Source organism: Chiloscyllium plagiosum, unplaced genomic scaffold (genome assembly GCF_037043375.1).
Source record: "Chiloscyllium plagiosum isolate Xiang-an unplaced genomic scaffold, Cpla_swu_hap1 HiC_scaffold_5, whole genome shotgun sequence".
Taxonomy (NCBI): Eukaryota; Metazoa; Chordata; class Chondrichthyes; order Orectolobiformes; family Hemiscylliidae; genus Chiloscyllium; species Chiloscyllium plagiosum.
The window spans coordinates 117,715,805-117,740,875 of NW_028270143.1; the positions used below are offsets into that span (position 1 = coordinate 117,715,805).

A 25,071-nucleotide genomic window follows, 5' to 3' on the forward strand; every position below is an offset into this window, starting at 1 on the left:
TGACTGGTTTTGAAACGAGATTTTTTTTTTGTAAATCATAAACGCGAGTTTTGTCCAACTAGTATTGTGGGGGGGAGAGGTAAAAGATAGTTGAAGGGCTTTTGCCTGAAACATCGACTCTCCTGCTCCTTGGATGCTGCCTGACCTGCTGTGTTTCTCCAGCACCACACTCTTGACTCTATTCTCCAGCGTCTGCGGTCCTCATTTTCGTCTTAAGAGAAAGGAGTTGTAAATAGTTGTTAGTTAATATTCTCTGTTAGACTTAAAGAAATAAAGTTGTTAATTTTTACTTTAAATATTTATCTCTGGGATAGTTCTTTGCCTCTCGAAATTTAACCAATTACAGCACAGGGTGAATTTTTTCTGTGTTGCTGGTTTAGATTAACAGAGGGGTCGTGCCGTAACAATAGGAATTGATATTATCAACCTGGGGGACTTCCCTGAAATTGTTACAAATAATTGAGAAATGATTTGTTCGCATATATGTAAAAGTCTAAACTTATATGTGGTACTTCCATTGTATTAAGTTTTAATACATGTTCGAGCATAAATGCCAGTGTTTATATTGTCATTCAAAATAATAATGAATACTGTATCATATTGAATTGAATTGTTTTAAGTTTATATCACCATACTCAAATAACCTTTGAATTAAACCTTTGCAAATTCCTGTCTCTTAGCCTTGCCTGTACTTTTCAAAAAAAAGTTTCATGATCAGGAAATTGAAGAAGACAGTTCTACCAGTTTGAAATGTGAAATTACCAAACCTAATGCAGCAGTGAAATGGAGAAAGGCATCAGTACTCCTTCAGCCAAGTGACAAGTATGAAATGAAACAAAAAGGCTGTTACGTTGAGTTACTTATTCACAATGTAAAATTAGAAGATGCTGGAGAATATACCTGTGATTCTGGAGATGAACAAATTACTGCCTCCTTAAAAGTGAAAGGTAGGACAACAATCATCAGAGGTAATTATTCAAATTAAGAAATGTTGTCATTTGTGATTATTCATAACAATGACCACTCTTGTTGATGTTTTGTTAGCAAGGCAAAATTATTATTAGCCATAAACAGTAGTTTACAATTTTTTCTTGAGTAGAATTCAGTTTATGCATTCAGACTATTATTACACCCCACCTAAATTTCTGATGTGATTAACTTAATTGGAAAATGAATGGGATTCAGTGGAAAGGAAAATTGAGTGGGCTGTAAGAAAAGTGGCCACTCTGATCCATCAGTTAACTGGCTCAGTGATTGGGCTGAAATTGCTACCATAATCCATATAAATCTTCGATTGGAAAGAAAATCATCAGAATCGTTGTAGATAACAAGGTTTATTGATCATAGTAAATCAAAAAAAGAGAAGAAACTTGACTTTTATCTTGACCGCCTACAAGGAGAGTATCATCAGCAGAGTTAGAATGGCTGGGCTGCTTAGTTTGCATTGAAAATCAATGATTCAGTTTCACTTGAAATCTGAAAACACCAAACCTGGAGGGAGGCAACACAGAATCTAGATAAGATTTTTATTTTAAATTCCACATATTCCTTTTGGAACAGTATACTTATAAAATTGGGCCTCTCCAGTCTTGCTTTTCCCTCCCTCTCCAACAATCTTCACCCCTTTGGAGGTTTCATCCTCACACTAACCTTAAGCAGGGAACTCTTACCACCTGTCCTTGGTGGTCTTGACCTCTGCTTTTTTTCCACTGAAGCCTACTAGTTCTTTTGCTATATTCCTGCCCAAGTTAGATTTGATTCTTTGTAGCTTTACTACAGAGTCTGGTTGTCTTTATAAAATCAAACTGCAACACAGTTAAGTCTACTGTCACATTTGAGTGGTCACTATCAAATTTTGAGATTGTGCTAAATGTCTAAATGTAAGGAAGTAGGTGGATTTTAGGAATTACAAAGCCCTAATTGACCTGAAGAAATATGAAGACATCATACAGCTACACTGTGAATAAAAAAAGTAATGCAAGCCAGACTTTATTGATGAAGGGGAATAAATGTATTAGGAACATAATAAATCTGCCTCTGTTTTATGGTCAAGTACTCTGCATTGCTGTTTAATTGAAATGGTGTAGTATGCTTAACATTACATTGTGATTTCCCTGAATTTGGATGGAGTTATTTTTGGATATCCAGAGATTTGCAAAGGTCACTGAAGTATTCCATTCTGATTAAGATACATTAGGAATTAAAATTCTTGTCCCTTCAGAAGCTAAATAATCTGCTACCACTGCTGTGCGGTGTGAAATTAAATAATGCCCAAGCATTGAGAAATGTTGACAGATCCTTGATACTGAGTAGCCTCCTCAAACATTATTTTACAATGAATTGGTTTGAAACTGTATTGGAGTTTAGAAATCAGAATTGAATCTTATCTGAAGTTCATCATCATTGAACTAAATTACTGTCTCTCTTAGTGCTTGCTGTACTTTTCAAACAAGAACTTGAGAACCAGGAGGCTGAAGAAAATAGTACTGCCATTTTCAGCTGTGTCATAACAAAACCAGATGCCCCTGTGAAATGGAGAAAAGAATCTGTGGTACTTCATCCCAGTGAAAAGCATGAAATGAAGCAAAAAGGTTCCTGTGTTGAGTTACTTATTCACAGCCTAAGTGTTCAAGATGCTGGAAACTATACATGCGATACAGGGGATCAACAGACTATGGCGATTCTAAAAGTAAAGGGTAGGCTAATAATTGTTACTCTTCATGAACAGTTAAATTCCATTCTGTCATAAGATTTCATCCAATAATTTATCCATAATAGTTAGCCTTGTAATTTCTTCAGTTTTTGCCTTTTATGCCAAAATATCTCCACATCTTAAGAAATTAATGCCCAGGATACAATGGACAGAAAATGAATTTGTCTGCACCAAAAGTCTCAAAACACGAGAAAGCAGAAAAATTCAATTACTGTGGCAACCAAGTAGAATTATAGAATCGGTGAAGTGTTGCTTCTCCAATCACAGAATGTTCCAAATGGTAGACTATGGACAGTAGCCTGCCACTGAAGTGTTTATTATGTGAGTGTCAGCAGTGAACATGGGATTGATGGAAAGAGCAAACAGCTGGGAAACAAAAAGAGAAATATGACAATACGTGAGGGAACTGCCGGGGAGCCTTTTGCCGATAAACTGAGGTCCGGGAGGCAGTCTGTGAGAAGTTCCATATGCTTGTTCTGGTTGGGATGAGAAGAAGATTCCAGAGAGAGTCAGAGTCAGAAAGAAGCTCCAATGTGAGTGGGGGGAGGTGTTGGGTTGGTTTGGTGTTGAAGAAAGGGATATCAAGGGATCTTGAAGTGGAGGGCACAGCTACAAAGAGAGTGTGAAAGATGCTGCAAAGGGGTTTTCAGAGAAGAGAAACCTACAAGGGAGGTTGAGACAGAAGAGGAGGCTTCAGTGGGATTTGGGGGCAAAGGGGAGGCTAGAAGAGAATGAGGAAAGAGGCTGAAAAAGGGAGAGAAAGCGAGGTTGCAGGAAGAGGGGAAGTTGTAAATGGGCTGCAAAAGAGAAAAGTTTTAAACCAATCAACAAAGATTTGTTAACTAAACTGGGGGCCAGAAAAGCTTATGAGGTTATGAATTCCTTGCAGATAAATATGTAATTTTTATCTTAAGACTGCATTTTTCAGAAGCAACTATACGGAAGAAAATGTAGTTAATGCTAATGTAATGAACACTGTCAATTATTTAGTACATATTTTAGACTGACATTTGAGATGCAATAAAAAAGGTAGTAACTGCCCGGTTGAATCTTCAGCTTTGTGCATTGTGATGCAAATGCAGTAGTTGGGACACCACCAGTCAATCAAAGTTGGATTGACGGTAGTGGACTTTTTTTTTAAGATTACTTACAGTGTGGAAACAGGCCCTTCGGCTGAACAAATCCACACCGACCCTCCGAAGAGCAACACCCAGACCCATTCGTCTACATCTACCCCTTCATACTACACCTCTAATACGACAGACAACTTAGCATGGCCAATTCACCTAACCTGCACATCTTTGGACTGTGGGAGGAAACCGGAGCACCTGGAGGAAACTCACACAGACACGGGGAGAATGTGCAAACTCCACACAGTTGCCCGAGGTGGGAATTGAACCCTTGTCTCTGGTGCTGTGAGCTGTGAGGCAGCAGTGCTAACCACTATGCCACAGTGCCTCCAGTATTGAAGTGTGTGTCAATTATTGAAAAAAACACTTACATTGCTAAGTTTTATATCTGTTTTCTGATACCAGTTTAAATATTGTTGTGTCTGAAAACCTAGTATTTTCGTTGTGTGTTGTGGATTTACATTTTATGGAATGTTTGATAATGTTGAGGGTATTGATCAATTCTTCTAATTCAGCTCTTGTGTGAGTCCATATGTCAACATAAATAGAAAAGATATGATTTCTGCACCTAATAAATAAGTTTGTATGAATAAAAAGGCAGCTCCTGAAAAATCAAGAAGTGACTCTTGAGAAAATCTCTAAAAGAGTCCATGGAAAAGAGGAAATCTGCATGTTGAGCAGTGGAAACTGCAATTTATTTCATGGTTTATATTTAATATTTTATACATTAGTGTGACATTTATTTAAAATATGTGAGCATTTACGTTCACAAAATATATTTTAAACTGTATTGCTAATTATTTTGAGAAGTATGGAATGATGTAAAATTATGTATCTGCTTGTGATGCCATATTAGGGAATCAATTAAGAATGCATAGTTGGTGGTGCCTTGTTAGACATTTGTGACATTTGTGAAAATTGTAGCATTCGTTAGTTCAAGTTGACAGAAATTAAGACATAAGCAAGTAAAGATATGTACATTTCTTGGTTTTTGGCACATGGTACTTGGAAAGTTTTGGGAATTTCATAGGAGACGCATGTTGAGTCCAGTGGTTGCATTAGTTAAGTTCAACAGTGCGTCCTTGGACTTCATGAAGATTAAGGTTTGCAGAAGTTCTAGTCTTTGATTATTCTTGGTGGGGACAAAGGAGTGTATACTCTTGTTGGAGCTGTTGTTCTGAACTCTTCTAGTTTGGTCATCTTTGGGCTTGATGTAGTTAGATATTTAAAAATATATAATTGTCAATTCAAAATGTTATCAACCTATGGTACTGGAGACAGTGCAAGCCAAGCAACATGACTGATTAGGGAACACTAACATTTCATGAATAGTTGCTTACAAAAAGCATGGTCTTGAACTTCTCAAGGAGGATAATGTTTTCAGCCGTTCTTAAAACCCAAGTGGCTACGCAGTAAACGATGTGTGCTCTGACTAGGATGTGGTACAATATTATCTTTCTTGTAGTTATGAGTTGATAAATATTCTGTTTCAAACCCAAAGCATTTTGGGTTCTTTGAAAGTTGCTTATTTACTCCATATTTTATGCGGATTCCTAAGTAGTAGCATTTCTAAGGAAGGGGAGAATCATGCGTTTTTTAGTTCAGTTTTTTAAATACATTTGTGGGATGTAGGCGTCTTTGCCTGGCTAGCATTTATTGCCCTTGAGAAGGTTCTTGAACCAGTGCAGTCCATCTGCTGTGGGTTTACCCGCAATGCCATTAGGGAGGGACTTCTAGGATTTTGACCCAATGACATATTTCCAAATCAGGATGGTGAGTGCCTTAGATGGGAAATTGAAGGTGTGGTGTTCCTATCTCTGCTGCCCTTGTCCTTCTGGAAGGAAGTGATTGTGGGTTGGAAAGTGGTGTCTGAGGATCTTTGGTGAATTTCTGCAGTGTGTCTTGTAGATATTGGATGGAGTGGATGCTTGTGAATGTAGTGCCAATCAAGCAGGCAATTTGTCCTGGATGGTGTGAAGCTTCTTGAGTATTGTTGGAGTTGCACTCATCAAGGCAAGTGGGGAGTATTCCATCACACTACTGACTTGTGTCTTCTGGTGGACAGGCTTTAGGGAGGTGAATTACTTGCCACAGTATTCCTAACCGCTGACCTGCTCTTGTAGCCACTGTGTTTATATGGTGAATCTAGATGAGCTTCTGATCAATGATAACCTCCAGGATGTTGATAATGGGGGATTCAGTGATGATAACATCATTGAATATCAAGAAGCATTGGTTAGATTGTCTGTTATTGATGATGGCCAAAGCAGGGCATTTATGTGATGTGTCACTTACCACTTGTCAGCTTAGGCCTGGATATTGACCAGGTCTTGTTGCATTTGATTATGGACTTATCCAAATCTGAGGCTTTGTGAATGGTGCTGAATATTGAGCAATCATCAGCGAATATCCCCACTTCTGACATTATGATGCAAGGAAGGTCATTAATGAAATAGTTGATATGATTGGGTATCGGACACGACCCTGAGGAACTTCTGTAGAGATATCCTGGAGCTGAGCTGACTGACCCCCAACAACCATGACTATCTTCCTTTGTGTTAGGTACGACTCTAACAAGTGCAGAGTTCGATCCCTGATTCCAGTTTTACTCATACGCCTTGATGAGAAAATGAGGTCTGCAGATGCTGGAGATCAGAGATGGAAATGTGTTGCTGGAGAAGCGCAGCAGGTCAGGCAGCATCTAGGGACCAGGAGAATCGACGTTTCGGGCATTAGCCCTTCTTCAGGAATGAGGAAAGTTTGTCCAGCAGGCTAAGATAAAAGATAGGGAGGAGGGACTTGGGGGAGGGGCGTCGGAAATGTGATAGGTGGAAAAAGGTCAAGGTGAGGGTGATAGGACAGATTGGGGTGGGGGCGGAGAGGTCGGGAAGAAGATTGCAGGTTAGGGAGGCGGTGCTGAATTTGATGGATTTGACTGAGACAGGCTGGGGGGAGGGGAAATGAGGAAACTGGTGAAATCCGAGTTCATCCCTTGTGGTTGGAGGGTTCCTAGCCGGAAGATGAGGCGTTCTTCCTCCAACCGTCGTTTCGCTGTGGTCTGACAATGGAGGAGTCCAAAGACCTGCACACCCTTGGTGGAGTGGGAGGGGGAATTGAAATGTTGAGCTACAGGGTGGTTGGGTTGGTTGGTCCGGGTGTCCCAGAGGTGTTCTCTGAAACGCTCCGCAAGTAGGCGGTCTGTCTCCCCAATATAGAGGAGGCCACATCGGGTACAGACGATGCAATAGATGATATGTGTGGAGGTACAGGTGAATCTGTGGCGGATATGGAAGTTTCCTTTGGGGCCTTGGAGGGAGGTGAGAGGGGAGGTGTGGGCGCAAGTCTTGCACCTCCTGCGGTTGCAGGGGAAGGTGCCGGGAGTGGAGGTTGGGTTGGTGGGGGGTGTGGATCTGACGAGGGAGTCACGGAGGGAGTGGTCTTTACGGAATGCTGATAGGGGAGGGGAGGGAAATATATCCTTGGTGGTGGGGTCCGTTTGGAGGTGGCGGAAATGACGGCGGATGATGCGCTGTACATGGAGGTTAGTGGGGTGGTAGGTGAGGACCAGTGGGGTTCTGTTCTGGTGGCGGTTGGAGGTTCGGGGTTCAAGGGCGGAGGGTCGGGAAGTGGAAGAGATGCGGTGGAGGGCATCGTCGATCACGTCGGGGGGAATTTGCGGTCCTTGAAGAAGGAGGCCATCTGGGATGTGCGTTTTTGGAACTGGTCCTCCTGGGAGCAGATGCGGCGTCGCTGTACATGGAGGTTAGTGGGGTGGTAGTCGCTGTACATGGAGGTTAGTGGGGTGGTAGTCGCTGTACATGGAGGTTAGTGGGGTGGTAGTCGCTGTACATGGAGGTTAGTGGGGTGGTAGTCGCTGTACATCATACGCCTTGATGCCACACTTGACTGAATGCAGCTTTGATGTCAAGGACTGTCACTCTCACCTCAATTCGGCTCATTTGTCCGTTTGAACCAAGGTTGTAATGAAGTCCGGAGCTGAGCAGCCCTGATGGTACCTGTCACTGAGCAGATTATTGCTGAGCAGGTCCTGCTTGATAACAGTATTGATGACACCTTGAGGGTAGACTGATGGGGCGGTAAATGGTCAAGTTGGATTTGTCCTGCTTTTTATGTGCAGGATATTCCTGGTCAATTTCCGGTTGTCGAGTAGATGCCAGTGTTGTACTGGAACAGCTTGGCTAGAGGAGCTGCAGGTTCTGGAGCACAAGTCTTCAGCACTATTGCTGGAATGTTGTCAGGGCCCATAGCCTTTGCAGTATTCAGTGTCTCCAACTATTTCTTGATATCATATGGAGTAGTACCTGTAATGTTGGAAACCACTGGAGGAGGCCAAGATAGATCATTCACTTGGCATTTCTATCTGAAGATTGCTGTGAATGTTTCAGCCATATCTTTTGTGCTGATGTACTGGACTCTTTCATCATCGAGGATCGGGATATTTGTGGAGCCACCTCCTCCAGTGAGGTGTTAATTGTCCAATACTGTCCATGATTGGATGTGGCAGGACTGCAGTGCTTAGATCTGATCTGTTGGTCGTGGGATTGTTTAGTTCTATCTGTCACTTGCTGTTTATGCTGTTTGGCACACATGTAGTCCTGTTTGGTGGCTTCACCAAGTTGACACCTTATCTTCAGGTATGCTTGGTGCTGCTTCTGGCAACCCCTTCTCCACTCTCCATTAAACCAGGGTTCATCCCTGGCTTGATGGTAATGATTGATATTGATGAAAATGTGAGTATTGCTGATTCATCTGATATTGAATTTGTTTGCCTTGAACTTCATTCTTCATATCTCAGCCCATTTGAAAAGATTATTTAGATGTACTAACCTCCTCTGCCTCTTTCGTAATGGCTCCGTAGACTAGACAGTCTAGTGTCTAATATGGTTTGATATTCCACCTTCGATATCATTAATAATTAGCATGTCCAGGATATAACTTGTGAATTGACAAAACATTGGTTTCCAGTTTGAGGCTTCACCATTCATTGTGACTCTGTTGCCTTTTGATATGAAATGTTTTTATCCATTGTTGGTGCTTCCTCAGATTATCTAATGATCTAGCAACATTTGTGAAGAGAAATCAAAGTTTATATTTCAGGTCCGGTGACCCTTCCTCACTTCCAACTGGAAGAACTGCAGTCCTGAGGAAGGGTTGCTGGATCCGAAATGCTAACTTTGATTTCTCTTCTCAGATGCTGCCAAACCTGCTGAGCTTTTCCAGCAACTTTTGTCTTTGTTTCTGATTTACAGCATCTACAATTCTTTCAGTTTTTACCTAATAATTTAATTTTAACTGTAGCATGTGTGCCACACAGCTGAACGCCTTTGAAATATCTAGAATAGCTGAATATGTGGCGACTTGCTTGTCTAGGTTATAGGTCAAATTGGGATAGTCAGGACAAGTTGTGATCCTGTTGATCAACTTTAAGAAATGCATACTGTCAGTCAATAAGGATGTCATGCCCTTCATGATGCCTTAACAGCTAACTAACAATGATGTGTTCTAATAATTTACAACAAACACTAGTTAGCAAAATAGGTTGGTAATTTGCTGGATTGGTAAGGGATCCATTCTTGGAAATTCAAGAGTAGAGTAATTTGATCTAATAGTTTGAGGGACAACAGGTTTTCTAAGAACAAGTCTATTTTGAAGAGTGTCACTAGAACTCTGATATCGATTGACATCCTTGAACAAATTTTTTTAAGTAAGCTAATTTGAAATTTGATGGTGTCCAGCAGTCAAAATTGAATCCTAGTTAAAGTTCATCACTATGAACTAAATTATTGTTTCTTTTAGTCCTTCCTGTGTATTTCAAACAAGAGCTTCGGAGCCTGGAAGCTGAAGAAGATAGTACTGCCATTCTGAACTGTGAGATTACAAAACCTGATGCCCCAGTGGAATGGAGGAAAGAATCTGTGGTACTTCAATCCAGTAAGAAGCATGAAATGAAGCAAAAAGGTTCCTATGTTGAATTACTTATTCATAACCTAAAACCTGAAGATGCTGGAAAATATACATGCGACACAGGAGATCAACAGTCGGTCGCAATCTTAAAAGTAAAGGGTAGGCCAATAATCATTACCCATAATGAATGGTTAACTGTAAATCTTCTGATAAAATTTCATCCACTATCTTGTCCATGCTGGTTGGTGATATGGATCTCTTGTTCAAATGTTAGCTTTTTATGTCAGACTATCTCTGTCCAAGAAAGTCAGCACATTTTGGTATCTGCTACATAATTTCTAGTTCATGATCGGTATTTTATGCATGCAGTGACATCTGTTTGAAAGATGTTAGTATTTAAATTTGCAAAATATATTCTGAACTGTATTGAAACTTACTCTGAGAAAGCTGGAATTACAGTAAATGGTGTAACTGCTTGTGATACCATAAAGACTAAATTAAGAATTGGTAGGAGATTGGTTGTGTTGTTAGATGTCGTTAATATATATCATTTTGTGACATTAGTGTAAATTGTAACATTCTTCAATTCAAGTTGATCAAAATTAAGACAGTGTGAAGTAAGTATTTTAACATTCAAGAGTAATTTGATTTCTAGCAGTTAACAACAAATCTTGGAAAATGGCAATTTTGGAAATTGGCAAATTAAAAAATGGCAAATATGGAATGAAGTGGTAAAATGGTAGAGGTGGGTATGCTTACAACTTTTAAAAGACATTTGGACAGGTACATGGATAGGAGAGATTTAGAGAGATATGGGCCAAATGCAGATAAACGAGACTAGTTCAGTTTAGGAAATCTGGTCGGCATGGATTAGTGGGGCCAAACGGCCTGTTTCTGTGCTGTATACTTGTATGACTTTTATGACTCAAAACTCATCTGTTAAGGAATGGCAGTGGAACTCTGATAGTTAATGGCTTCCCCAAGCATTATTTTTGAAAAGTAATTTAAAATCTTGTAAAATGGTGTCCAAAAGTAAATTTTGAATCCTAGCTGATGTCCATCACCATGAATTAAATTACTGTCTTTTCTAGCACTTCCTGTACTTTTTAAAGAAAGACTTAAGAATCAGGAAACTGAAGAGGATAGTACTGCTACTCTGAACTGTGAGATTACAAAACCGAATGCCCCAGTGGAATGGAGAAAAGGATCTGTGCTACTTCATCCCTGTGAGAAGTATGAAATGAAGCAAAATGATTCCTGTGTTGAATTACTTATTCATAACCTAAAAGCTGAAGATGCTGGACAATACATATGCGATACAGGAGATCAACAGACTATGGCGATTCTAAAAGTAAAGGGTACGCCAGAAGCTATGACACTTAATGAATAATTTATTCTCTATTTTTTCTTAATATTTCTTATACTGCTTTATCCATAATTATTGGCATCATGGATTATTTTTATAGAAAAGATTATGTATTATTTTTGTGTTCTGTAGGGATCAGTTCTGGGACTTCTGCTCTTTGTGATTTTGATAAATGACTTGGATGAGGAAGTGAAAGGGTGGGTTGGTAAGTTTGCTGGTGACAAAAAAGTTTGGTGGAGTTGTGGATAGTGTGGAGCGCTGTTGTAGGTTGCAACAGGACATTGACAGGATGCAGAACTGGGCTGATAAGTGGCAGATGGAATTCAACATGAAAAAGTAAGAAATCATTCCCATTGGAAGGTCAAAATAGAATGCAGAATACAGTGTTAAAGGCGGGATTCTGGTCAATGTGGAGAAACAGAGGGACCTTGGGATCTATGTCCATAGATCTCTCAAAGTTGCCACCTGGGTTGGATAAGGTTGTTAAGAAGGCATATATGGTGTGTTGGCTTTCATTAGAAGTGGATTGAGTTTAAGAGCCGCGAGGTTATGCTGCAGCTCTGTTGAGCCCTGGATAGACCACGCTTGGAATATTGTGTTCAGTTCTGGTTGCCTCGGTCACCATGGGTGGCACGGTGGCACAGTGGTTAGCACTGCTGCCTCACAGTGCCAGAGACCCGGGTTCAATTCCCACCTCAGGCGGCTGACTGTGTGGAGTTTGTACATTCTCCCTGTGTCTGCGTGGGTTTCTTCCGGGTGCTCCGGTTTCCTCCCACAGTCCAAAATGTGCAGGTTAGGTGAATTGGCTATGCTAAATTGCCTGTAGTTTTAGATGTAGGGGAATGGGTCTGGGTGGGTGTGCTCCGATGGGTCGGTGTGGACTTGTTGGGCCGAAGGGCCTGTTTCCACACTGTAAGTAATCTAATTATAGGAAGGATGTGGGAGCCTTAGAGAAGGTGCAGAGGAGATTTACCAGAATGATGCCTGGACTGTAGGGCATGTCTTATGAAGAAAGGTTGAAGGAGCTCAGGCTTTTCTCATTGGACCGAAGAAGGATAAGCGATGACTTGATAGAAGCATAGAGTCATAGAGATGTACAGCATGGAAACAGACCCTTCGGTCCAACCTGTCCATGCTGACTAGATATCCCAACCCAATATAGTCCCACCTGCCAGCACCTGGCCCATATCCCTCCAAACCCTTCCTATTCATATACCCATCCAAATGCCTCTTAAATGTACCAGCCTTCACCACGTCCTCTGGCAGCTCATTCCATACACGTACCACCCTCTGCCTGAAAAAGTTGCCCCTTAGGTCTCTTTTATATCTTTCCCCTCTCACCCTAAACCTATGCCCTCTAGTTCTGGACTCTGCAATCCCAGGGAAAAGACTTTGTCTATTTATCCTGTCCATGCCCCTCATAATTTTGTAAACCTCTATAAGGTCACCCCTCAGCCTTTGACGCTGCAGGGAAAACAGCCCCACCCTGTTCAGCCTCTCCCTATAGCTCAAATCCTCCAACCCTGGCAACATCCTTGTAAATCTTTTCTGAACCCTTTCAAGTTTCACAACATTTTTTCGATAGGAAGGAAACCAGAATTGCATGCAATATTCCAACAGTGGCCTAACTAATGTCCTGGACATCCGCAACATGACCTCCCAACTCCAGTACTCAATACTCTGACCAATAAAAGAAAGCATACAAAACACCTTCTTCACTATCCTATCTACCTGTGACTCCACTTTCAAGGAGCTATGAACCTGCATTCCAAGGTCTCTTTGTTCGGCAACACTCCCTAGGACCTTACCATTAAATGTATAAGTCCTGCTAAGATTTGCTTTCCCAAAATGCAGCACTTCGCATTTATCTGAATGAAACTCTTCTCAGCCCATTGGCCCATCTGGTCCAGATCCTGTTGTAATCTGAGGTAACCCTCTTCGCTGTCCACTACACCTCCAATTTTGGTGTCCTCTGCAAACTTACAAGTGTACCTCTTATGCTCACATCCAAATCATTTATGTAAATGACAAAAAGTAGAGGACCCAGCACCGATCCTTGTGGCACTCCACTGGTCACAGGCCTCCAGTCTGAAAAACAATCCTGCACCACCTCCCTCTTTCTTCTACCTTTGAGCCAGTTCTGTATCCAAATGGCTAGTTCTCCCTGTATTCCATGAGACTTAACCTTGCTAATCAATCTCCCATGGGGAACCTTGTCGGACGCCTTTCTGAAGTCCATGTAGATCACGTCAACTGCTCTGCCCTCATTGATTTTCTTTGTTACTTCTTCAAAAAACTCAATCAAGTTTGTGAGACATGATTTCCCACGCACAAAAGATGTTGAGAGGCATAAATAGAGTGGATAGCCAGAGACTTTTTCCCATGCATCACAATGGGGCATAATTTTAAGATAATTGGAGGTAGGTTCTTTACACAGAGAGTAGTGGGTGTGTGGAATGCACTGCTAGCAGTTGTAGTAGAGTCAGATACATAACGGACATTAAAGCGACTCTTGGATGGATACATGAAAGATTGTACAATGAAGGGTATGTATAATATTTTTATCTAAGATTCGGATAAACTGCCGGCACAACATCAAGGGCCAAAAATCCTCTACTGTGCTGTACTCTTCCTTTGTTCTATGTTCTAATCAAGTAGTTCTAAGGTCAACATGAGAATAAGGTTTGATGATTGAGGAATGGAAACGAACCCTGAAACTGAAATCCTACTGTAAACATTGTTTTAGTGAGCTTGATTGAAGTGGTATTGATACTCATAAATTAAGTTTGAATTTAATTGAAGTAATCTAGTTCATTGTGAATTAAATTGCTGTCTCTCTTAGCCCTTCCTGTGCTTTTCAAACAAGAACTTCAGAATAAGGAAGCTGAAGAGGGCAGTATGGCCATTCTACATTGTGAGATTTCAAAACCGGATGCTCCAGTAGAATGGAGGAAAGGATCTGTGGTACTTCAACCCAGTGAGAAGCATGAAATGAAGCAAACGGGTTCATCTGTTGAACTGTTTATTCATAACTTAAAAGTTGAAGATGCTGGAAAATATACATGTGATTCAGGGGATCAAAAGACAACTGCATCTTTAAATGTGAAGGGTAGGTCAATAATTGTTACTCAGATTAAACTTTTCTCACCTCTTCAGCTCATTGAGCTAGACATTACATCAATCATCTTTAGTGTTTGTAAGGGTTGAGCTACACACATTGCTTTCAGTATTCTGAATTTTACTGTACTTCTTGGCAATAATTTAGGAACTTGTGTGGAAAATGCAGTTAATTTTCCTCTTAAAAGAGGCAAAGAATCTGTGGAGTGTCTGCTTTATTCATTCTAAGCCTTTCTTGAGAGGAGCAGGTCGGACTTGAACTTGGGTCTTCTGTTCTGGGCAATGACATCACCACTACACCACAAGAGCTCTTAATTTTGTGTTTTAACTTTGTTTCAACATTAGCCAAAGATGCTAGTTGCAACCCCCCCCCCCCCCCCCCCCCCCCCGCCCCCTTTGTAGCTGCTTGCTTTTACACTGAGCTGTATGGCAAGAAGAAAATTAACAGATAATTTTACTGCTTTTAGCACAAAATGGTTTGCATTATATTGATAGAAGACAAGGTGACAACCACATGTAAATAAAGACTTTTTTTAACATTGTAAGGTGTGCAACTATTCAAGGAAGAGCCTGTGCAGTTTTGAAGTATAGATTTTTTTTTGGTTAAGCTCTCTAGCTCATCTTTGGAAGGGAAAAGTCTGTGAAGGACAAGCCTTTAACATAGTGCAATATATTTATATATAGCTAACATCCAAACAGAGATTGTAGATGGATCACTACACTTTAATACAAGACTACTGAGGAGAATATAGAACTGAAGTATGGGAAAAAGTGAACACTGCAGAAGCTGGGAATCAGATTCAAAAAGGTGCTGAAAAAATACTGCCAGTGAGGCAGCATCCAAGGAGCAGGAGAGTATGTTTCGAGCATAAGCTCTTCATCAGGAATGGGGACAGTGGTGGGTGCAGTGTGGGTGACGGGACTGAGAGAAAAATGGGGGTGAGGGGGAGGAGGGGAGGTAGTTGGGAATACGTTGGTAGATGAAGGTAGGGGGTGATGGTGATAGGTCAGAGTGGAGTGTGGAGTAGATAGGTGGGAAGGAAGATGGACAGGAGGGCCAGTGATGCCCTCATCCCATGACTGAACAAAAAAAAAACTAGGTGAACCTGCAGTTACTGCCACAAATGTTATCTTCATTTTCAGAATGCCCAGCCATCCTCAGTCTGCTTTGGCAACTAATTGGCCAGCTGTTGGAAAATAATGGTGCAAACAGGAATCAGGCTTCAAGCATCAACACCACTAGTCTATGCACCCCTCAATCACACATTAGTTCTTCTTGTGAATTACCAGCCCTAGATTTTTTTGTATGCAAGTGATCCTTTAGTGGTCATGTTACTGGAATAATAATTCAAATATATTGACTGATAATGCGCACTCCCTGGCTTAACATTCCAACATGTGAGTTTGTGGCATAATTTTTATTATTAGTACAGAGTATTTGGAAATATAAGGCTGGTATTAACTAAAATGTGTTCGGTTCACTTTGCAAACCCTCAGATAACGAAGCAGTCTGGGGCCACATGTAAAAAGACCTGGATAGTATTCATATTTTAACTGTAATATGGCAAGTAATATACATGCCATACAATTGGCAGAAAATGAATATTTCTGTCAAGAAAACATCAGCTTCCTATGGTGTTCACGTTCAGAATCATTGCTGAATTCCCCCATCATCAACATTGTGTAGTTATTGAACGGAAACTTAATTGACACAGTCATCTAGATATTGCAGGCTTTTTGCTTTCAGTGACACAACTCTTGACTCTTCAGTGTCTTTCTGTCGTGCACAGGGAACATGTTTGATTTGATTTGATTGATTTATTGTCACGTGTACCTAAGTACAGTGAAAAGCTTTGTTAATAAGCAGTAAGGGCAGATCATCATAATCAAGAACATCCAGAAAAAACTAGACATAGGCACACAGGGTGTGTGCAAAGGAAGACCAGCATTAGCAAGATCAGCATTATTTGAAGTTAGAGAGTCCATTCATTAGTCTAATAATGGCAGGGAAGCAGCTGTTCTTGAACCTGCTGGTGCATGTTTCCAAGCTTCTGTATCTTTTGCCTGACCGAAGAGGTTGTAGGAGAGCATTGCCGGTGCAATGGGTCTTTGATGCTGTTGGCAGCCTTTCCGCGGCAACAGGCAGTGTACATGGAGTCTATGGATGGAAGGTTGGCTTCTCTGATGGTCTGGGCTGTGCACACAACCTTTTGTAGTTTCTTCTGCTCCTGGGCAGAGCAGTTGTCATACCAGGCCATTATGCACCTGGACAGTATGCTTTCAGTAGTGCATCTGTAAATGTTGGTGAGGGTCCTTATGGACATGCCTAATTTTCTGAGCTACCCGAGGAGGAAGAGGCACCGTTGTGTCTTCTTGACTGTCACATTTATGTGGGAGGTCCAGGATAGGTTGTTGGTTATCGTTCCTAGGAATTTGATTCTCCACCCTTTCAGCTTCAGCTTGTTGAAGTAGCTGGGGTCATGTTGTCTTCCCTCCTTTCTGACATTAAAAATATGATACAATACTCACTACTACTTGGACGCATGCAGCTTTAACAACATCAAACCATCAACAACATCCAGGATAAAGGAGTTTCCTTAATCGGAGTCCCATTCATCACCTTAAAACTTCATTGTCATACATGGATTGTGCACTGTGGGTGTACTGCGTATTGTCCATGAAATATACTACAGAAAATTTAACTATTCCTCTGCAATAAGCCAACCCAAACTTGCACTCTCTACCACTAAGGGCAGTAAGTACATGGGAATTCCATCACCTTACATTCCCCTCCAAGTCACACAGCATTCTGAATTGTAAATATATTGCCACATCTTGAGAATTGCTGAAAAGGGCCACATCCTGCCAAAAGCTTTTTGTCTTCCACTCATCAGGATAGTTGGCAAGAAAACTGATTCAAGGAAAACCAATATTTTTATTACAGGGCAGGAAAGTACTGATTCTTGTTTAGAATAGGTGTGGCATGTATAAATGCAAAGAATCTGTGGAGTGTCTGCTTTATTCATTCTAATTGACAGCTAACTGCCAGGTAAAAATAATGACTGCAGATGCTGGAAACCAGATTCTGGATTAGTGGTGCTGGAAGAGCACAGCGATTTCGAAGCTCCTTGGATGCTGCCTGAACTGCTGTGCTCTTCCAGCACCACTAATCCAGAAGCTAACTGCCAGGATTTCATTGATCTTTAATCCAGACAGGCTGACTCTGTTTAGTCAAGGCATTGCCATTATTTTATCTTGACTAGATTGAAATCCTAGAGTCGCTGTCAAATAGCATCTTGGAGTAGCATCAAGAGGACATAAATAGCATCAAGGCGACATAAATTTAAGGTGAAGGGTGGAAGGTATAGGGGGGATGTCAGGGGTAGGTTCTTTACCCAGAGAGTGGTGGGGGCATGGAATGCGCTGCCAGTGGGAGTGGCAGAGTCAGAATCATTGGTGACCTTTAAGCGGCAATTGGATAGGTACATGGATAGGTGCTTAAGCTAGGACAAATGTCCGGCACAACATCGTGGGCTGAAGGGCCTGTTCTGTGCTGTATTGTTCTATGTTCTATGGAGTAATTTAATAACACAGACTGCTTTTTCTAAAGGGGAACTTTATCATCACATTCTCAAGAGCAAGTTGAGGTGGGCAGTAATGCCATTCTTGTCAGTGATATCCACTTCCTTTGAATGAATAATAAAGAATTTATCAGGCTTTTTGAAAACCTGCATTTCCTTAAGGGAATAAACTCACCATCCTTGTCCTGTGCTGACTATATAGATTGAAAGTTGCAGATTTTTAATCTTCTAGTATTGAAGTTAAATAAAATCCACTCAGCTTTATCAAGCCTTCAAGAAGGCACACCACAAGTTTTTTTGGGGGTTTTGAATTTGGAATAGGTAATAAATGGCAACCTTACTAGTATTGCTCATATCCTGCATTTTGTTTTTTAAAAGACAATATCAGTTCAAATCACCCAGTCCTCTGAGTGTCAGAGACCAAATTTGAGATCCAAGATGAATGTGGTGATGCTACGCTAGTCTGACTGACTTCCATGGGAATTGCCTGGGATATTTGAACATCTGATGGGCCCATGCTCCTCAGGACCATAGTCAAAAGTCTTCGACTCTGACATGTTGGATAGATTAAAATCAAATTGAGTTCTTGAGTAACTGTAGTACTGACTGCCTAAATACTCATACACTGGTATCCATCTCACCCACTTCATTCATTCCTTCATTCTTTCTTCCTTCCATCCATCCATCCTTCCATCCACCCATCCGCTAACATTTATAATGAACACTAAAATGTATATGTTTTGAACATTGATTGGACTATGTCATTATGAATTGAATGACCTTCATTTTTTAGTTCTACCTGTGCTTTTCAAAGAAGAGCTTAAGAGTGTGAATGCTGAAGAGGGTAGTACAGCTTCTCTTCATTGTCTGGTCAGTAAACCCGATGCTCCAGTGAAGTGGAGGAAGGAATCTCTACTACTTCACCCAAATGAAAAATATGAAATGAACCAAAAGGGTCCATATGTTGAGCTGCTAATTCACAGCCTAAAAGAAGAAGATACTGGAGAATATACATGTGATACAGGGGTTCAGCAGACCACAGCCTGCTTAAAAGTGAAGGGTAGGACGTGAATCATTGCATATACTTAAAGAATAATGTGTTCTGTTATGGAATAATTTCATGGAGCTTACTATTTCAATTCTTTCTGTAAAAAGTTTAATTGATAACTCCTGATGTTGTAGATGTCTCCTCGGAGCTGTAGCTTCTTCCTTGTTCTCCTGTAGTATACCTGTACATATTAACATACTATTTAGGTAGCTATATATAGCGTCAGAGTCATGGAGTCCGACAGCACAAGACAGGGTCTTCAGCCCAAACTGGTCCATGCTGACCAAAATACCAATTTATGGTAACCCCATTTCCCTGCATTTGGCCCATATCCTTCTAAACTTTTCCTACCTGTGTATTTGTCCAAATGCCTTTTAAATGTTATAAATGTACCTGCCTTCTGCTGGCAGCTGATTCCATATGCTTAAGACCCTCTGTGTAAAAATGTTGTCTTTCAGCTTCCCTTTTATTTTTGCCCCTCTAACCCTAAATTGATGCCCTCTTGTTCTCAATTCCCCAACCTAGGAAAAAGATTGAGTGCATTCACCCTATCTATGACTCTCATGATCTCATACACTTCTATAAGGTCACCTCTCGGTCTCCTATGTTCTAAAAAAACAGTTCTAGCTTGTCCAACCTTTCCCTATAACTTAGACCATGGAGCCCTGGCAAAATCCTTGTAAATTTCTTCTGCACTCTTCCCAGCTTCATAACATCCTTCCGATAGCAAGGTGACCAACATTGAGCACAATACTCCAAGTGCAGCCTCATTAATTTCCTGTATAACTGGAACATAACTTCCCAACTTGTACACTCAATGGCCTGACTGATGAAGGCCAGTGTGCCTTCTTCACTGCCCTGTCTACCTGTGACACCACTTTCAGAGAACTGTGCACCTGAGCTCCAAGATCCCTCTGTTCCAGTACACACCTTAAGGCCCTACCATTCACCATGAAACTCCTACCTTTACTTAAAATTCCAAAACGCAATACCTCACACTTATCTATGAGAAACTCCATTCAGCATTTCTTGGCCCACTTTCCTAGCTGATCAAGGTCCTGCTGCTGCAGCAATTTGTGATGACCTTCCTCACTGTCCACGATACCATCTACTTTAGTGTCACCTGCAAACTTTCTAATCATGCTTTATGCATTTTCATCCAAATCATTGATATCTATATCAAACAGCAATGGGCCCAGCACTAGACACAAGCCTCCAGTCCGACAAGCATCCTTCCACTAATTATCCTCTGCTTCTTACCATCAAGCCAATTATGTATCTAATTTGCCAGCTCCCCTGTTGGTTTCCATGCAATCTAACCCGCCTGAGAAGCTTACCATTTGGAACCTTATATGGATTTCAGTAAGGCCTTTGATAGACTATGTCTACCCTCATCAACCTTTCTGGTCACTTTATCAAAGAGCTCCAACAAATGAGAGGCATGATCTCCCACGTAAAAAAACATGCTGACTACTCCTAATCAAACCCTGTCTTTCTAAATGTATGTCTATCTTGTCTCTGTCTTCTCAAATAGCTTAGCTACCGCAGATGTTAGGCTTACTGGTCTATAGTTCCCAGGTTTTTCTTTTCAGCCGTTTTGAATAAGGGCACAACATTCACTACCCTCCAGTCTTATGGGACCTCACCCATGGCTAACGACACTGCAAAAATATCAGCCAGGGCCCCAGCAATTTCTTATATGGCATCTTGCAATGTTCTTCAATACATTGAGTCTGGACAAGGATATTTATCCTCCTTCATACATTCTAATACACCCAACACCACCTCTACGTTGATATGGACTGTCCCCAAGATATGAAATGTCCTTATTAACTTTCCCAAGTCGTCATGTCTTTCTCCACAGTAAACACAGGAGAGATGTTCATTAAGGACCTTGCCCATCTCCTGCAATTCTACATATACATGTCCACTATGGTCCTTGAGGGGTCCTATTCTCTCTTGTTATTCTTTTCCTTGAAATACTTAAAGAACCCCTTTGGGTTCATCTTAATCTGCTCAGCAAAAGCTATCTAGTGCACTCTTTTCACCCTGCAGATTTCCTTCTTCAGTAAACTCCTGTATCCCTTTTATATATTCACAGATTCCCTTGATCCCTGCTGCCTCCTTTTTTCTGGTCAAAGCCTCAATATCTCTTGTCATCCAGAGTTCTCTATTTCTGCCAACTTTGTCCTTTACCCTCACAGGGACATCTAGATGTTGAATTCTACCTCACTTTTAAAAGCCTCCCATTTGCCGGAGGTACTTTTGCCTGCAAACAAACTACTCCAATCAACCCCTGCAAGCTCCTGTCTAATTCCATCAAAATTCACCTTGCCCCAATTTAGAACTTGAACCTGTGAACCAGTTTTATTCCTCTCCAAACTATTTTAAAATTAGTAGAACTATGGTCACTTGTCCCAAAATGCTCCCCCACTCTCACCTCAGTTTCCCGTCCTGCCCTATTTCCCAAGAATAGGTTGAGTTTTGCCCCTTCCTAAGTAGCACCCTTTATATACTGTTTGAGGAAACTTTCCTGAACAGATTTAACAGATTCCATCCCGTCTAAGCTGTTAACGCTATGACAGTCCCAGTTTATGTTAGGAAAACTAAAATCCCCTACTATGACAACCCTACTGCTCTTTCAAGTCTCCCCAGTCTCCCTTTGACTATTTGACAAACAGTTCATATTTTGCAGTTAAATTTCACATCTCCTGCAGGCTTACTCTCCTTTGCTGCCTCTGTGCTGATACATTAAGAGGCAACAGTTGAATGAAATAAGACTAAAAAATAATGGAAAGTGACTCAGTGGTTAGCACTGCTGCCTTACAGCACCAGGGACCTGGGTTCAATTCCAGCCTCGGATGACTGTCTGTGGGGAGTTTGCCCCTGTGTCTGTGCGGGTTTCCTCCGGGTGCTCCGAATTCTTTCCATAAGCACAAAGATGTGCAGGTCAGATGAATTGGCAATGCTAAATTGTCCACAGTGTTCAGGGATGTGCAAGTTAGGTGCGTTAGTCAGGGGTTAAATCTAGGGGAATGGGTCTGGGTGGGTTACTCTTCGGATGGTTGGTATGGACTTGTTGGGTTGAAAAAGCCTGTTTCCACATTGTAGGGATTCTATGATCTATAGTGGCGTTACCTGGGACATTCCTGTCATAAAAGATAGTTTAGTTACCTGATAATAGATGAATAATATTCAAACTTGTCTTAGTGTGTCTTACCCATCGGTGTTCAAGGTTTGCGTAAAGATTTGGAGCTTGGGTGTCAGTTGTGGGTATGCTCGCTGAGCTGGGAAATTGATTCGCAGATGTTATGTCCCCCATCTTAGGTGACATCTTCAGTGCTTTGGAGCCTCCTGCGAAGTGCTGCTGCACTGTGACTTCTGGAATTTATTTTGTTCCGTTCCTGCTGTTTCCACTTGCTGGTTCCGGTAGTTTGTTGTAGTGGCTGGTATGTTGGGTCCAGGTCTATGTTTAAAAGACCCTATACCCATCATGTGCAAGACTAACATAATTTACAAGATTCCATACAAGGACTGCACACGAAAAACACTATATACACGACAAATAGACAGCTGGCATCCGCATCCACGAACACCAACTAGCCACTAAATGCCATGACCAGCTGTCTCAAGTAACCAGATACACAGATGACAAGGACCACAAATTTGACTGGACAACACAACTACCATAGGACAAGTTAAACAATGGCAGCCAGATAATTTCTAGAAGAAGGCACTCATCCACAGACTCCATCAACAAAATATGTAGACCTAAACCCAATATACTGGCCACTGCAGCAAGCTACCAGAATCGACAGCCGGAAGCAGCAGGAACAGAGCCAAGTAAATTCCAGAAGACAGTACAGCAGCGCTTCACAGGAGGCTTCAAAGCACTGAAGATGTCATCTTAACAGGGGACAAAATGTCTGCAAAACAACCCAGCTTGGCGAATATTCCCACAACCATGACAATATTCAAACTACTAGAATGCATTATTTTCTGTGTACTCAAATGGGCTTATGTTTGAATATCTGGTGTTATAACTGAAGTCATAGAATGCATGGTTACTCTGTAGTCGCGCCATTGCATGGGGTACAAACACTTTACTCATTATTGATATGGTTGATCGTACACTTTATGTTAGCTTTAGAATAAAAACAGGCTTGTTTAAGAAACATAATTGATTAATTGTGAAAATTGGCAAAGATGTAAAGCTTATTAACACACAATTGGAAACATAGAAGTATATTTACTCTCCTAAATTAACAATCCCCCCACACAGACACACTAATTCAGGGGAAGAAATACTTTTTCTACAGAGCTTAATTTTGAAGAAACAATTTGGTCGATAATTGTTGATTCTTGAACGAAATAAAGGTGTGGTACATAACATTCAAGATGACTTTCAGTTGGTGTCCTAGCATACACAACTGGACATGACTAAACACAGGCAGTTGATGCAGGGATCTTTGCTAATGCAGTTCATTCAGAGGTTTTTCAGGACAACTTGTAGATCAGTTTTTGAAGTCTTAGATTGATCTCAAAAATATTACCTCAAAGGCAGAGAATGAACTGTGCAGCTTCTTACTTTCATTAAGGTCAATACCTCAACTGAAGTCTTAACAAGATCCATGCAAAAGTTAAGTAAAGCCAGGCAGGTGATTTCCAGTAAATAAGCCTAAACAATTACCATATTACTTTTAATTACCAATTATCTTTAAACAAATACCCTTTTTAAACAAAAGTGTCTAAGTATAACTTCAGCACTCCACTTTATACAATCCTTTAAATAAGAGTGCTCAAAAAAATATTAGTAATTAAGCATCTTCATAAGACAAGCGGCTCATTTAAGACCGAGAGTGGACTTCACTGAACTACAACAGTATGAATAACTTTATGAAAGCAAATTACTGCAGATGCTGGAAATCTGAAACAAACAGTTCAAGTTTTCTATGACCCTTCTTTAGAACTCATGACTAACTTTATGTTTTCTTTGAATTTTAATGTGCTTGGAAAGAACTTGACTTGCTATATAATAATTTACATTTCTAGACAAAATTAATTATTGTCTCCTTAGTTGCTCCTATACTTTTCAAACAAGAGCTTCAGAATGAAGAAGCTGAAGAGGGAAGTACTGCCATACTACACTGTGAGGTTACTAAACCTAATGCCTCAGTGAAATGGAGGAAAGGATCCACGATAATTCATCAAAGTGAGAAGTATGAATTAAGACAAACAGGTTCTTGCCTTGAGTTACTTATTCATAACCTAAAGCTAGAAGATTCTGGTGAATATACTTGTGATTCTGGCGATCAACTGACCACAGCCTCCTTAAAAGTGAATGGTAGGACAATAGTCATTCATTACTTTCATATAATGTTTGTTTATTTCACTCTTCCTTATGAAGAGATCAGTTTTTTTGCTTAGTTATAATTCATCATCTGCATTTCTCTTTTGAGTTGTAGTTTAATCTTTGTTACATAATAGCTGCTACCAAGTTTTGTGGGGATACATACTATAAATCTAGTCAGTATTCTGGATTTCTGTTATAAGAGTTTGTGACATTAGTATGAGATATTAATAAAACATTCAAAAATAACTTGAAAAATATTTTTAAATGTTGCAGAAAATAGCTAAATAGAAATGAGAAGTCCATGACTGAAATTCACCACATTAGGAATAAATTAAAAGTGATTAAATCTGTTTTTACAAAATACTGTCATCCTACAAATTACTCATTTTAAATACAATATTGGATCAGAGTTTGCTGAATTAAAACCAGCAGTCAAATGGTGCAAACATTACTAATGTGCAAATCTACTAGCAATCTTTTGGCAAGAAAGCTACCCTGAAAAAAATGCAATTGTTGCAAAAGCTGAGCAGGTCTAACAACATCTGTGGAGAGAAATCAGAGTTGACATTTCAAGTTGAATGATCCTTCTTCAGAACTGATGATAACTAGAAAATGTTGGTTCATATGAAGAAGATTGGATGGGGGAAGGTGGTAAAGAGTAAATGATAGGTGGGGATAGATCTCAAACAGAGAGAAGAACAGTTGGATAGACAAAGGAGTGGATAACGTTCTGGCTAGGAAGCTGAATAGCTATTAATGGGGACTGTTAGTAGCTGACAGTGGGTTGTGTGTGATGGCAGACTATGCGATAATAAGGCCTGGTGTGTAGGGATTGGGG

The 25,071-nt window shown here is 40.6% G+C and overlaps 1 protein-coding gene across 4 annotated transcripts in view; it reads left to right on the forward strand.

Annotated features, from left to right (window-relative positions):
* obscnb (obscurin, cytoskeletal calmodulin and titin-interacting RhoGEF b) overlaps nt 1-25,071 on the forward strand; it is a 799,195-nt gene that overhangs the window by 355,786 nt on the left and 418,338 nt on the right. For all 4 annotated transcript variants that reach the window (XR_015757277.1, XM_087987576.1, XM_087987577.1 and 1 more), the window contains exons 37-43: nt 681-947; nt 2,430-2,696; nt 9,661-9,927; nt 10,860-11,126; nt 13,977-14,243; nt 18,626-18,892; nt 23,958-24,224. Coding sequence is in view for 3 of the 4 variants with exons in the window: in XM_087987576.1 (XP_087843702.1) it covers nt 681-947; nt 2,430-2,696; nt 9,661-9,927; nt 10,860-11,126; nt 13,977-14,243; nt 18,626-18,892; nt 23,958-24,224 (1,869 nt within the window). In the remaining variant the exon portion in view is untranslated. The remainder of the gene's footprint in view (nt 1-680; nt 948-2,429; nt 2,697-9,660; nt 9,928-10,859; nt 11,127-13,976; nt 14,244-18,625; nt 18,893-23,957; nt 24,225-25,071) is intronic.